Source organism: Salvelinus namaycush, chromosome 6 (genome assembly GCF_016432855.1).
Source record: "Salvelinus namaycush isolate Seneca chromosome 6, SaNama_1.0, whole genome shotgun sequence".
NCBI lineage: Eukaryota > Metazoa > Chordata > Actinopteri > Salmoniformes > Salmonidae > Salvelinus > Salvelinus namaycush.
The window spans coordinates 45893884-45909044 of NC_052312.1; the positions used below are offsets into that span (position 1 = coordinate 45893884).

General features: G+C 44.2%; 1 protein-coding gene across 1 annotated transcript; it reads right to left on the reverse strand.

The window, feature by feature from the left end:
• Positions 1-6304: 6304 nt before the first annotated feature.
• On the reverse strand, positions 6305-14713 carry LOC120050090 (protein BTG1-like). Its single transcript, XM_038996731.1, has 2 exons — positions 14259-14713; positions 6305-10354 (listed from the first exon to the last, which is right to left on the reverse strand). The coding sequence occupies exons 1-2, from the start codon at positions 14401-14403 to the stop codon at positions 9975-9977; spliced, it is 525 nt and encodes a 174-aa protein (XP_038852659.1). The 5' UTR covers positions 14404-14713; the 3' UTR covers positions 6305-9974.
• Between the last annotated feature and the right edge of the window lie 448 nt (positions 14714-15161).

The following is a 15161-nucleotide window of genomic DNA, read 5'->3' on the forward strand; positions in this document are numbered from 1 at the left end:
ACCTCTCTGTTGTCCTGGTTATTCCCTGTTGTTCTCCTCAACCTCTCTGTTGTCCTGGTTATTCCCTGTTGTTCTCCTCAACCTCTCTGTGTCCTGGTTATTTCCTGTTGTTCTCCTCAACCTCTGTTGTCCTGGTTATTCCCTGTTGTTCTCCTCAACCTCTCTGTTGTCCTGGTTATTCCCTGTTGTTCTCCTCAACCTCTCTGTTGTACTGGTTATTTCCTGTTGTTCTCCCCAACCTCTCTATTGTCCTGGTTATTTCCTGTTGTTCTCCCCAACCTCTGTTGTCCTGGTTATTCCCTGTTGTTCTCCCCAACCTCTGTTGTACTGGTTATTTCCTCCACCTCAGTAGGGTGATGAAATGGGCATGCCGTCAAGCAGATGTCAGAGGAGTGAACAGTGCCTGTGGGGATAATAGGCAGGCCGACAGACAGATAGACAGACAAACAGACAGGCAGACAGACAGACAGACAGACAGACAGACAGACAGACAGACAGACAGACAGACAGACAGGCAGGCAGGCAGGCAGGCAGGCAGGCAGGCAGGCAGACAAACAGGTAGACAGACAGGTAGACAGACAGACAGGCAGACAAACAGACAGGCAGGCCCTGGAGACAAACTAGCCCAAGCTAGCCTGGCCTGCATCAGAGGGGATTGGGTTTGGCCTTTGTCTGTCATTGATACCCTCATAAACACAGAAATAAATAGACTCCAACACATGTATAAGTGGTAATGTACTCACAGATACAGACAGTACAAACCACTGTGCAGGGGACACGCAAGCACAGAAACATTAGCAAACTCATGCAATTGCACACACACAAACACGCCCACACACACACTCTCTCCCTGTGGTCGGCACACTTGAGAAAGACTGTAATTAGAGCAGCTGCAGCACATCCTTTGTCCTCTAAACACTGGCCACTGAAGGAGGGACACACACACACACTCCTGCAGGCCTACACGCACACGCACACGCACACGCACACACACACACACACAGAGTCCTGTCATCTCTGACACACGGCTGGCAACGGAGAGGACCCCAGATGTCTGCCTCGCCCCGTGATACATACACACATTCCCTCATCCTGCCTTTGTTCCTGCAGCACAACCATACACACACTCTCCTAGAGTACATACACACACCATACACACACTCTCGTAGAGTACATACACACACTCTCCTAGAGTACATACACACACCATACACACACTCTCGTAGAGTACATACACACACTCTCCTAGAGTACATACACACACCATACACACACTCTCCTAGAGTACATACACACACTCTCCTAGAGTACATACACACACTCTCCTAGAGTACATACACACACCATACACACACTCTCCTAGAGTACATACACACACTCTCCTAGAGTACATACACACACCATACACACTCTCCTAGAGTACATACACACACTCTCCTAGAGTACATACACACACTCTCCTAGAGTACATACACACACCATACACACTCTCCTAGAGTACATACACACACTCTCCTAGAGTACATACACACTCTCCTAGAGTACATACACACACTCTCCTAGAGTACATACACACACTCTCCTAGAGTACATACACACACTCTCCTAGAGTACATACACACACTCTCCTAGAGTACATACACACACTCTCCTAGAGTACATACACACACCATACACACACTCTCCTAGAGTACATACACACACTCTCCTAGAGTACATACACACACCATTCACACACTCTCCTAGAGTACATACACACACTCTCCTAGAGTACATACACACACTCTCCTAGAGTACATACACACACCATACACACACTCTCCTAGAGTACATACACACACCATACACACACTTTCCTAGAGTACATACACACACTCTCCTAGAGTACATACACACACTCTCCTAGAGTACATACACACACTTTCCTAGAGTACATACACACACTCTCCTAGAGTACATACACACACTTTCCTAGAGTACATACACACACTCTCCTAGAGTACATACACACACTCTCCTAGAGTACATACACACACTCTCCTAGAGTACATACACACACCATACACACACTCTCCTAGAGTACATACACACACTCTCCTAGAGTACATACACACACCATACACACACTCTCCTAGAGTACATACACACACTCTCCTAGAGTACATACACACACCATACACACACTCTCCTAGAGTACATACACACACCATACACACACTCTCCTAGAATACATACACACACCATACACACACTCTCCTAGAGTACATACACACACCATACACACACTCTCCTAGAGTACATACACACACTCTCCTAGAGTACATACACACACTCTCCTAGAGTACATACACACACTCTCCTAGAGTACATACACACACTCTCCTAGAGTACATACACACACCATACACACACTCTCCTAGAGTACATACACACACTCTCCTAGAGTACATACACACACTCTCCTAGAGTACATACACACACTCTCCTAGAGTACATACACACACTCTCCTAGAGTACATACACACACCATACACACACTCTCCTAGAGTACATACACACACTCTCCTAGAGTACATACACACACTCTCCTAGAGTACATACACACACCATACACACACTCTCCTAGAGTACATACACACAACCATACACACACTCTCCTAGAATACATACACACACCATACACACACTCTCCTAGAGTACATACACACAACCATACACGCACTCTCCTAGAGTACATACACACACTCTCCTAGAGTACATACACACACTCTCCTAGAGTACATACACACACTCTCCTAGAGTACATACACACACTCTCCTAGAGTACATACACACACCATACACACACTCTCCTAGAGTACATACACACAACCATACACACACTCTCCTAGAATACATACACACACCATACACACACTCTCCTAGAGTACATACACACAACCATACACACACTCTCCTAGAGTACATACACACACTCTCCTAGAGTACATACACACACTCTCCTAGAGTACATACACACACCATACACACACTCTCCTAGAGTACATACACACAACCATACACACACTCTCCTAGAATACATACACACACCATACACACACTCTCCTAGAGTACATACACACACCATACACACACTCTCCTAGAGTACATACACACAACCATACACACACTCTCCTAGAATACATACACACACCATACACACACTCTCCTAGAGTACATACACACACCATACACACACTCTCCTAGAGTACATACACACACTCTCCTAGAGTACATACACACACTCTCCTAGAGTACATACACACACCATACACACACTCTCCTAGAGTACATACACACACTCTCCTAGAGTACATACACACACCATACACACACTCTCCTAGAGTACATACACACACTCTCCTAGAGTACATACACACACTCTCCTAGAGTACATACACACACCATACACACACTCTCCTAGAGTACATACACACAACCATACACACACTCTCCTAGAATACATACACACACCATACACACACTCTCCTAGAGTACATACACACAACCATACACACACTCTCCTAGAGTACATACACACACCATACACACACTCTCCTAGAGTACATACACACACCATACACACACTCTCCTAGAGTACATACACACACTCTCCTAGAGTACATACACACACTCTCCTAGAGTACATACACACACCATACACACACTCTCCTAGAGTACATACACACACTCTCCTAGAGTACATACACACACCATTCACACACTAACTATTCACACATTCTCATTCCATCAACATTCATCCATTAAATGATGTGATTAATGGCCAATAACACTACCAAACACAACCTAACTATTAAGCACAAACACTGGACTCTACCTGGAGTGAAATGCACCTACTTTCCCACAATAACCGGGTTAACCAGTCGAGTCCTGATCTTTCTAAATCTGGAGACCAACCCTTCTATTGACAGTATCTCTACACAGTAATCAGCCACACCCTCCATCAGCCTGACTAATAGGCTGATCTCCACAAAGGCTGCTTTGTCATTGTGTGAGAAGAAGGGAGAGACATTACAATTACCTTTTTATCAGCAATTACGGTGGAAGTTAGACATGATGACAAGAAGATGACATAACAGCCAAGTGCTGTAATTCCATTCTGAATGGGGGGAATCTGAGTGTTGTCAGGCCTAGTTGTTTCATTCTTACTGCATAATAAATGCATTGTGAGCGTAAAACACATGGTAGGCCTTATTTCATTGTCTCTCACTGTGTTATGCAAGCATCGTTCATATACTAATGTATTATCCCTGTTAAAGCACATTAATCATAAAATGAATATCCCACAAACAGATGGCAGAGATGACCATGAAAAACGTCTTGCTCAAGTGGAGTTGTGAAACTCTTTGTGAAATCCAGTCCAACGTTGAGCTGGCAAGGCCTCCGTCCGTGAGTGTTGGCTTGTTAGGGCTTCCCAAGATAACATGTTCATATACAACACACCACAGGCCTGAACGGCAGACACACCCAGTGAAACTTTGACCTGGTTCTATTTAGACAGGCTATTCGGGTTGCGTTCGGGACCGGGTAAGGTTACAGAACACTCAGAAAGAAAAGTGCTGGGGAGAGCAGACATGAATCTCTGTCGTGTAGAATTGAGAATTCAGCTCAACACGATACATATCTATCTGCAACAATCGCTCAGATCTACACATCATCTGCAACGCTCTCTTACCTCTAAACAACATTTCCATCTGCAAGTCTTTCAACTCTACTCTATAAGTAGGCTGGCTTTCACCACTACACAATATATCCATCAACAACAATCTTTTCCTACACCTAATGTGTCTCCAAAAACCTCCCTACTCAACATATCACATTTCAGACATTTTTAACACTGAATAATAACGCTGACTGAATCCCACCCTGGACTAACACTACCCACGTTCCCCCTCTCCTGGGCTTCATCCCTGGCCAATGTGTGGAGAGCTAAAGCCTGCCCTTGGACCCGAGGCCGGACGTCTTCCACCCCCTCGGCTCTTGTCAAACCCGCTCTTCTCGTGTCTTCCCATTTTGTCTTTGTCGAAATGGAGCAAAAATATATATATTTTTGAGTCAGAGGGCTGGAGAGATTGCGGTCTTAATCCAGAAGTAATGTTTTGTGGAGTCACCTTTTTCTGTTGTGTAACTGCTGGGTGTGTGTGTGTGTGTGTGTGTGTGTGTGTGTGTGTGTGTGTGTGTGTGTAGACAGCACTTTTCGAGTCTGAATATCCTTGTGTATACACCATCTGTCTATCTGTCTTATCCCCTCACATATCTGATGATGGAGCCACATGCATTTCCATTAGGATGAAAATATCATGTGGGCTTCGAGGCATTAGATTTGTGCAGTCTGAGCAACCGAGCCTCAAGTTGACGAAGGTCTTAACCTGAGACAAAGCTTCTAATCAGTTTTCTGGCTGATTCAGATAGAACAGAAAAGACTTCATAGAAGCAGTCTCCATAATCCAGGACCAGCAAACTAAAGATAATTCCTGTTCCAGACAGTCTCGTCACACTTGCTGTGGCTCTATACCACAGCAACTACAGAGTAAAAACATAAACAGCATATCATTTATCATCTGTTAAAACATGCTATGTATTTCTTGGGAAGAATACGGAATTCCTTGCATGTAGGCTACTATCTGTTCTATACAAGGCAGCCTATACCATTCTATTTTTATGTATTATTGAAATGATGACACTTATTATTGAAAGTGTTGTGTGTAATCCTACTGTATATCATGTCATTGTTGGCACAGACATCCCATCATCTACTGGGACAAAGGTCAAATCCCCATCTGGGCTGTGCATCTTCACAGCTGTCTCATATTGGAGCCTATTCTATGTACAGCACAGGAGGTTGGTGTGGCGCCTTAATTGGGGAGGATGGGCTCGTGGTAATGACTGGAGTGGAATAAGTGGAATGGTATCAAATACATCAAACACATGGTTTCCAGTTGTTTGATGCCATTCCATCCACTCCGGCCATGGTTATGAGCCATCCTCCCCTCTGCAGCCTGTGGTGTTCAGTAAGAGAGGACATGAAACAGAACCCTTCTCTACATTCAAAATAACAGCCTAACAAATAACAGTAACAGCTTCAGGTTTTTAACGGCCTTCGTTTCATATTCTGTTGTATCTTAATAGATTTCAGTCGGCCATTTTGACAGAAGACTACGCTATTCATTTTGTTTGGATATTGACTCCCGTACATCTATGGATTCTCATTCCCCGTAAAAAGAAAGACTAGCATCACGGGGAATATGTTGCCAAGATAGGAAATATTTTTATTACAGAGAAAGAAAAAAGAATCTTCCAAAATATAGAAATCTGTACAACTTTCGCACAATCAATTTACATGAACTGTACAAATTTACAGCAGTTCATCACAACATACCCAAGGAAAAGAAAATGAACACAATAACGATGTACTGACATGAAATCACAAGGTAGAGTAGACAGCTTTTCTTCTTGGGTACGCTCAGATTTTTTAAACGTTTTTCTTGTTTTGTAAGTTTAAAAAAAACAAAGGATAAGTCTATCAGTACAGGGGATGGAAACTGATATTTCTTTTACCAAAACAGATTGGTCCTTGCCAACACTCCCATCACAAATGGCTTCACTTACGAAAATAGTTATCCGTGTTAAAACTATGAAATGCACAAGAAATACATCTAAACACCTCAAAACAAATTATTGGCACTTCCCATTGTGTAATGTTATGCATGTATTCTACCATATGGCGAACAATTGCAATAGATTCTAGAATATGTAAAACACCCTAAATGTGAAAGTGGCAATAATTCACAAATCATTGATGAATCATTGACGACTATTCCCTTCCTGTTTCACGTCTTAACATGCACAACTTTCCCAGAAGGGTTTTATTGAATGTCCGAGGCCTGAGTTTGGTAATACATTCCAGAAGAGACTCCTCGCGTCTCAAAAATGTCACAACTTCAACTTGACATATTTAGTGCATTTTATGTGCTATTACCTCCTCCGACTTTTCAAAAACACTTTTCACAATGTTTCTGAAACCTATGTGTGCAAAGGCTGAATGGATGCATTTACAGATCCGATATTGTGGACTAAATCAAATTGTTTTGGTGGTGGTGTTACTGTTGAGAAGGGGATCAAACAATTTCGGCTTTGTTTCCTTTTTGGTAGGTCTAAAAATGAAGTCTGTTCAAATTGGGATAGATGATCAGACTAGGGCGAAAGGGAGGGGGGGTGAGATGCTAGCTCTGTGACTTTAAAATACATTTAGCAAAAAGAGGGACAACTTGCTATGTCTGAAACACAGACCAATCTCATAACAACATCGATAGCTGGCATAATCGAAGCAATAGAGGAGCTGCAAGGTTTTAAAAAAGCTGGTTTTCAACCACAACAACAAAGCTCTGGGCTACTCTCTCAGACCTGTCCATCTGGCTCATGTGGAGACACAGCTTTTTCCACAGACTGCTGAACGAGCACCAGTAGAAATGGAGAGAGGGAGGACAGTGAGGAGGAGGGGATTGGACGAGGCAGGATAGGGTGTGCAGTGCATCAACAACCACAGATCCATTACCCATGATCCTCTGTGCTTAGGGAGCTTAAAACAGCACATGTAGGTCTGATGGGCTGGTGCCCAGCCTGGCCAGCTTAGCGGCTAAAAGCCCCGAAACCCCACAGCCTGTCACATCGTCTGTCTGTCTGCGGCGCGGCCAACCAGGAGTGAGCTATAGGACGACTGACACCACCATCGTCCTATTGCACCCATGTAAACTAGTTCAGTGCTCAGCCTAAGAAACAGAGAAACTTGGACTGTGTACCGTCACTTCCTATCCTTTGACTCCTCTTTGTTACCTGTCTCTATGTGGGCTCCCAGTGCAGACGGAGTGCGCTGAGGGCATGTGCTGGCTTTGCTCTCCACGCCAAGAGGGGGTTGGTTGGGTGGAGGTTAGTTTAGAGGGGGCCGGAGGGATTGTAGCTGCCCTGGACGAGAGTATCCGGCCCTGGCCCCCACACCACCTCCATTCCCTCCCCTGGGGCGAGGAAAGATGATATGTGTTACTGCTATCTCATTGGGGGGAGGGGGTTGGCTGGTTGGTTAGCTGGCTGGGGGTGATATGTGGCACCAGAGGGGCTTCTTGTGTCTGTCTGCCCTGACAGGGACACCTCCAGAGAGGGTCCAGCAGCACCTCGAACCAGGCTGGCTAACATTACGCTGGTTCTGTCTCGGTTCTCCAGAGAACGGCTCATAGGTGTAACATTGAAGTCCTACGTTGGGCAACGCACCCCTCATCCAAACTGAGAGACAGATGAAAGGAGAGGTGTTGAAATCCTTGGACCCATCTTCAATCACAAAGACAAGAACAAAGTCTAACAAAAACAGATGAGAAAGCCTGACAAGGCCATTGGGATTGAGTTGGATAGAAACAGTCAGGGGCGTACAGACTTCCCTTTGGCTACCCTCACACACCCCTCGACAGCTGTAGAGAGATCTATCAGAGTTCTGTAAGTGTCTCAAATTGCCATCTGTATGTGTGTGTGTGTGTGTGTGTGTGTGTGTGTGTGTGTGTGTGTGTGTGTGTGTGTGTGTGTGTGTGTGTGTGTGTGTGTGTATTGGGGGGGGGCTTTCGAGGAAAGTGCCTTACAAACGGACAACAGACGCCTAACCTGACACGACACCAAACCGCACCTACCTACCAACACCTGAACGGATCTGAATGAAATGCTTACAGTGTGAAATCTTTTTAAAACCTTCAGAGTTACTCTCCCCAATTCTATAGAGTGGGGTCTAGCCTGACGTAAGAGCTGTGAGTCAATTACAAAGGAAAAGGAGGGGAACTCATGAAAGACGACATTGGAGCGAATGGAATGAAGAGGGTTTTCTCTAGAAGTACACATCCCACACAATCTAAATGTCAAAAGTGCATTCAATGTCATTTCTTCTGACAGGGCCACAACAACCAAAACAAACAATCCAGATTTCGGTGAAAATATAGTGCCACCTATGCTACACTTTGAATTTGGTGAGGGCCAAAGGTCAGGGTGGGGATGGAGGGATATAAACAAAACGAGAACTTGATTGTGAATTTCAAACCAACATTCATCGAAGGGGAGGGGACAAATACCCAGCCCTCCCCAGAAAGCTACACATACATGGTTGGGGGTGTTGGTGGGGTGTGCTGTGACACACTACTGTCCTTAGCAACAGGTGTCACAGCGCATTCCACTGCACTTCCATATGGAGGGGGAGGGGCTTCCTGAAGCTCGACGCTGGTATATGGGGCAGCCTCTGGGGGTAAAAACATGCCCTATGGTCCAAAAACGGGGTTTTAGAAGAAAATGACTTAGGGCGTTCCCCAGAGACTGACCTAGAAACAGGCACAGTCCGGACCTCAGCCCCTTAACTTCCTTCCTAGACAGGAAGTACACCCAATAACAGGAAGTAGATAAAAGGCTGAAATTTAACGGTATGGTTCTTGACAGCAGTTCCTTGAAGCTTTTGAGAGGGTGGTGGGGGTGGTGGTGACATGGTACCCATTGTAACCACGTGGAGAAGAAAGTGCAAAGTCAACAATGATAGACCTGTGTAAAAAAACGAAAACAAAAAGCAGCCCCTTCTCTGCGCTGTTTCTCTGTTCGGTTTCTTGGTTTGTTTTAGCTGCCCCCAACAGCTCCACGCTCCACACAGCCCTCTCCGCGGGGGGGAAAAACAAAGCCTCCGGTAGATCCCACAACACAACATAACAGACTATGGAGCGAGGAAGGAGAAAAGAAATATCAAACCTACAAGGTTTCACCTGGACGATAGGCCCCATCCTCTGCTTTTTCTCCTCCTTTTTTTTCTCTTTTTCATTTCATTTCTTTTTAGCTTTAAAAAGGTTCGCCATCGACCAACTAGGGCGAAACCCACGACCCGACGTGGCGGGTGGCGGCCCTTAGCTGGACATAGTCATCATGTTGTAGGCTTTGGAAGGGCTGGTCCTGCCCAGCATCCCCGCCGCCTCCTTGCAGCTGATGTGACTGTCCACCATGGGGGTCGAGGTGACCGCACTGCCTCCCGACGGCGCCGGGGCCACTGGCTGGGACTCGTAGAGCACGCAGATGGAGCCGTCCTCGCCGATGCGGTAGGACACCTCGAAGGGGTCCACCCACAGGGTGAGCTCACTAGGCAGCAGCAGGTAGAGCTGATTGATGGTCAGGCCGATGCGCTGGCCTGCCTGCCCCACCAGGGGATCCATCTTGTGGTTGATGCGGATGCAGCGGTAGCCCGAGCCCTTGCATGGCCTGTCGGGGAACCAGTGGTGCTTGTATTGCTCTGTGGAGAAAGAGAGAAGAGGTTATTATTGGGTTACCATGAGTTTCATCATCATTGGAACACTATTAGGTTACCATGGTATTGTTTGTATTGCCAAAAAAGGGCACAGAGGGGGTAAATGGTGTTCTTCGGTTACCCTATAGTAGGGCCTGTGTAGTTCTGTATGAGGAGACAAGAGAGAGAGGGAGAGAAAGAAAGAGGGAGAGCTGTAAGAGATGCTGTCTGGTGTTTACAGGTGAGAGCCAGTAAGCTAAATATCTGCTACTTTCAGATGTCTATCTGAGGGAGAAGCGGGGTGCAAAGCTGTCTGCACCTGATCAGCCTTAGTTCCTAGTGTGTGTGTGTGTGTGTTATGCGAGATTAGGATGCATGTGTTTTGATAAACATTGAATAAGGTCATAAATTGGGACATAAATGTGATTAATAGCATGATAATAACTGTATGAGCCATAGTTGGATTTTAAGTAATTGTATCGCAAATCAAACTATAATCATGTATTATTTTATTATAGAGTTGCTGGAGTCTAAGGTAATACTTGTTTATGATGTTCTAAGCACACATAACTAATCTATCAACGTTATTAGTTTAGATGTATCTTTCGATTGTGGCATAGATTACTTAGATAATGAATGACATGATTCCATTGAAAATGGAAGGAAAAATTATTGTTTATGTTTTACTGTACAAAACACCTCCCAATAATGATTATGGAAAAGTAGCGTTGCTTTAGATTGTCTTTTGATTTAATAAAGGTTTTATTCCTTTGTAGGTAATACATGATTCCATTGGAATATCTTATCTGCTTTTTTATCTGATATTTCTATTAGCATGTAATAAAGCATCAACTATTTCTACTGGTATTTGGGTTACATGATATAATGACCAACTATTTAGCACAATACTGTACGTTTCCACTTACTAATGTGTGTGTGTGTGTGGTATGTGTGTGTAAAACAGACTGCAGACAGGGGCAGGCTTTGTTGTAGCGCAGTAATAAACCATAACAGTCTGCTTATGGGGCTGATAAGCAGCAATAAACCGTTTGTCGCTCTGTAACGGGAGCCTACGTGACACACAGCAGAGAAAGAGAGAGAGAGAGAGAAGTTTGATTGCACAATCCCCTTCTGGCCGAGCGGCACAAAGTCCTCCATCAAACAGAGCGGAGCTGAACAACAACACTGAGCTGGTGAAGTCCTGGCCAGCAATCTGGGCTGGAGAACTCCCCCTCTTAAAGCCACACCGTCCCTTTTAGTATGACCAGTGTGTCCACATACCCGTTGGTGATTCACTGTGATATCATTCGTAGGGGCGTTAAGTGACAAAATAGGTTGGAAAAAGAGAGAGAGAGAGAAGAGGTCACATTACTCATTTTAAGGAGAACACGAGAAAGAGAAGAGTTCTCATTCCTTCCCCGTTAACTCATTTTAGAAGACGCACATGACTGCTGCTTTCATAGTATAATAGTAGCCTAACAGGGAAGAATTAAATTAGAAAAACGCTCCTCAGAAGTCTAAATTAACCTAACATCTCTAACAATACTCACATTTACTGTGTCTTGTGTGTGTTTGTATATATTCTGTATGTATGTGTGTTCGATATGCATCTGTGTGCATGTGATACCAATCATCCTATTTTCTCCACTTAAGACTCCTCAGTATTGAGTTACCCCATTGGTGCATAGTGGCTAAACTGGATGTGTTGCCTGCCTGTCTGTTTGCCTGTGAAAAGCCTCTGAACTAGGCCAGAGCCCGGAGAACACCTGTCCTGCACAACACCCCTGGTAGATAATGTCTCCTTTGTGTTATCAGTAGAACTCTGTGTACTGCACCCTAATGGAGGGCTTGGCACTTGTGAAAAAGCACCAGGCAGCTACGATGGGGCTGATCTTTTGCACCACAAAAGAAACGAGGCCTCTGAGAACGGTAAGAGCGGAGGGGCCTATTCTAAAACCAGGGAACTGGGGAAGAAGAGAGGCTAAAAAAGTAAACAGACGAGTTTCAACTGTATATTTTAAATACATTTGTTTTCCAGTGCTTCTTCAAAGCCAAGTGCTCTAAGGATATTATGTGGCAATAAAATGTGTGGAGGCTTTTTATTAAATACACATTTGACTTTGTTTGGGGCGTTATTGGGTGATTTCCACTGGTCTGTGGTGGTGTGGTTGGGGGAATTATGGCAGTTTCAGACTGGGTCACTGCTCAAACCTTGGTTAAGCAGGTTACTGGTAAACAGGAAGTCCAAATTGTTACAGTTAGACAATGAGCACAGTTTCAATGTGGATATTTAGAGCAAGTCCCCCTTCTCCCCCATATGCACAAACAAAGCCTGTTTATTGAACACACAGACACAATAAGCTGTGATAATGAAGCTGTAAGCAACAGTGAGATGGCTGGCTTACTTCAGCAGCGGCGGGGGGGGCTTCGCAGTGTTGTTTATGCTCACTCGGGAAGACGAATGAAAAACGGGGGTGAATGAGGAGGACTGCCACTTCACAAAGCCCCTTTGCAACTTGTTTTATTAGATAATGTTCTTCCTAGACTCCTCCCCCTATGATATCCTCAACCCCACCGCTACCAACCCCCCACTTACCCTCTGACGGCGGCCATTTTGCTCAGTCTGCCTTCAACTTTGGCTGTTTACAAACAGTGCACTGGCCTAGAGCTATGCTCAGACTACAGTTTCCACTCATTTTCTATGCAAATCCTGCACAAACAAAGCCACTTCCTTGAAAAATGTTTAGTTGAAAATAGCATTGTAAACTAAGAGTTTGTTGAACAGAAATAAACAATTCTGTAACCTGATATGCTAAATGTGTAGCCCACTTCCGAAACGCTCTAAAATTATATGAATTTGAACGTGAATGGCTTTGCAGATGACACAGCTGTTGCAAAACATGTTAAAATTGAGGTCATGATGTAGGTGTTCAGTGTTTAGAGGGACAGACACTTGGTGTTAACTGGCAGACGTATGCCAGTTTTAGACTGTTAAAACTGTCTGTATATTTACAACAGGAAATATAAATGAATAATTTCAGTGATTTGTACAAAAACAAATGCAGTCAATAACGCATAGTATAGTGGCTGTGTCGATCAATGTATGTGTCCTTATTACAGAGTTAACGGTATGCACTTAGCTAGAATGTCTACATTAGAACATATTGTAAAGAAATAGCTTTTCTTTACTCATACATGTTCGTCAACGACGGGAATGTATACGGGCTATTTATTCTGCATTTGTTATTTACCTTTTGGTTCTCTAATTTCGATTCGATTGAGGCTCGCTCAAGAGGATCGAGTAAAAAATGTAGGCGGCTATAATACTCTTATAACAAAGATCATCAGAATCCTATGGGTCTGTTATTTTCCTGGTCGAAATGTTATAATATTTTTTTTTGCCTGCTCAAATCATATCCTCCTACGTGTTCTTGTCTGCATTACGTAACTCGATAGCCTAATTCAATTCACTGGGTATAGATTTCCCCCATCTTTATGTTAATTAAGAGTTTATCGACCAACTGAACTGGTGCTATCGAAAGGTGCACTTCCTTGTTGGAACAAATCAAATTCGGTTTTATTCCACGTTATTACATTGTAACTAAACTCGAAACATGAATTAGGCGACGATGTATCTGAATAGAACATGGTTGATTCGATCGATTGAATATTGTTGATTGAAGATTGTTGTTCACCTTATCTATTTTTGTCTTTTTTTCCGTGCGCAAATGGTCGGGGGGCGCTTGTGTTACTTTGTGAACTAAAACGCAAATCCCCTTCGGAATGGGATTAAAACACAACAATTCGTTAAAAGCATATTCTTAACACACAAAATGACACAACATCAACAGAGGTCATAATCTAAAGAAGCATTGGAAACGTAGGACAAAACGAGAAACACATGTCTTACCTGACAAGATATCCTGTAAACTTGCGCTGAATGATTGAAGCTGTCTGTCATTTACGTGTCCTTTTATCCGCAGAAATCTCGACAGAAATCCGACCGCGGCGCTAATCTCTGGTTTCATCGTTCCCCGAGCACAAAGGGTATGCATTGAGAAGGCAACTGCGACGACGATTCGTGCGCTTTTCCTACATATGATTCCGAAAATGATTTGTTGTTTTTCTCTCCACGTTCGGATAATGATCCGTGTCTTTCACTTGTTTTATTTCTCTGGCGCCTATGCTGGTCATGTATTAGTCGAGGTAGGGACGTTTCGGAGGGTACTACGTGTGCCAGGACGGTACAGTGTGGTGACGGCTGTTGGTAAATAGAGGGGTCTTTCTCTAGGATGCCACGTTGAGGCACCCTTTTAATGTCACTTTACTCCACCAGAGTGAACGAATGTGTTGGAGGAATGGGGTTTTATATCGCCCCCGTCGTCCGAAGAAAGCGAAAGCGCGCAGCTACAACAACAAAAAAGGCTCGCCAATCCCGTCCGCGCGACAGCCTGACGAGCCCATAGGAGGAGTGGACTGTTCGCCTCAACGCTCTGAAAATAAACAGACCACGTGAGAGCAAAATACAAGCATGAAAATTAACCCCTTATATTGTGCTCCCATCGAAAACAACATCTTGCACTGGGTTTTCAGTTATTTCATAAAACGGACAGAATAATTATGGTGAGGTTCAATGTGCATTAGTGCGTAATTAAGCACACAATTTTGGATACAGTTATGCTCATGATTGTTGGTATTCAAGGCATGCTCTACATGTTGTTGTCATAGTTGCTCTTGCAGGCCATTGTTTGAATCTAGTCTCTGTAGTATAGAGGTTTCCCATAATCACTTCCAGTAATTCCCTAATACACAC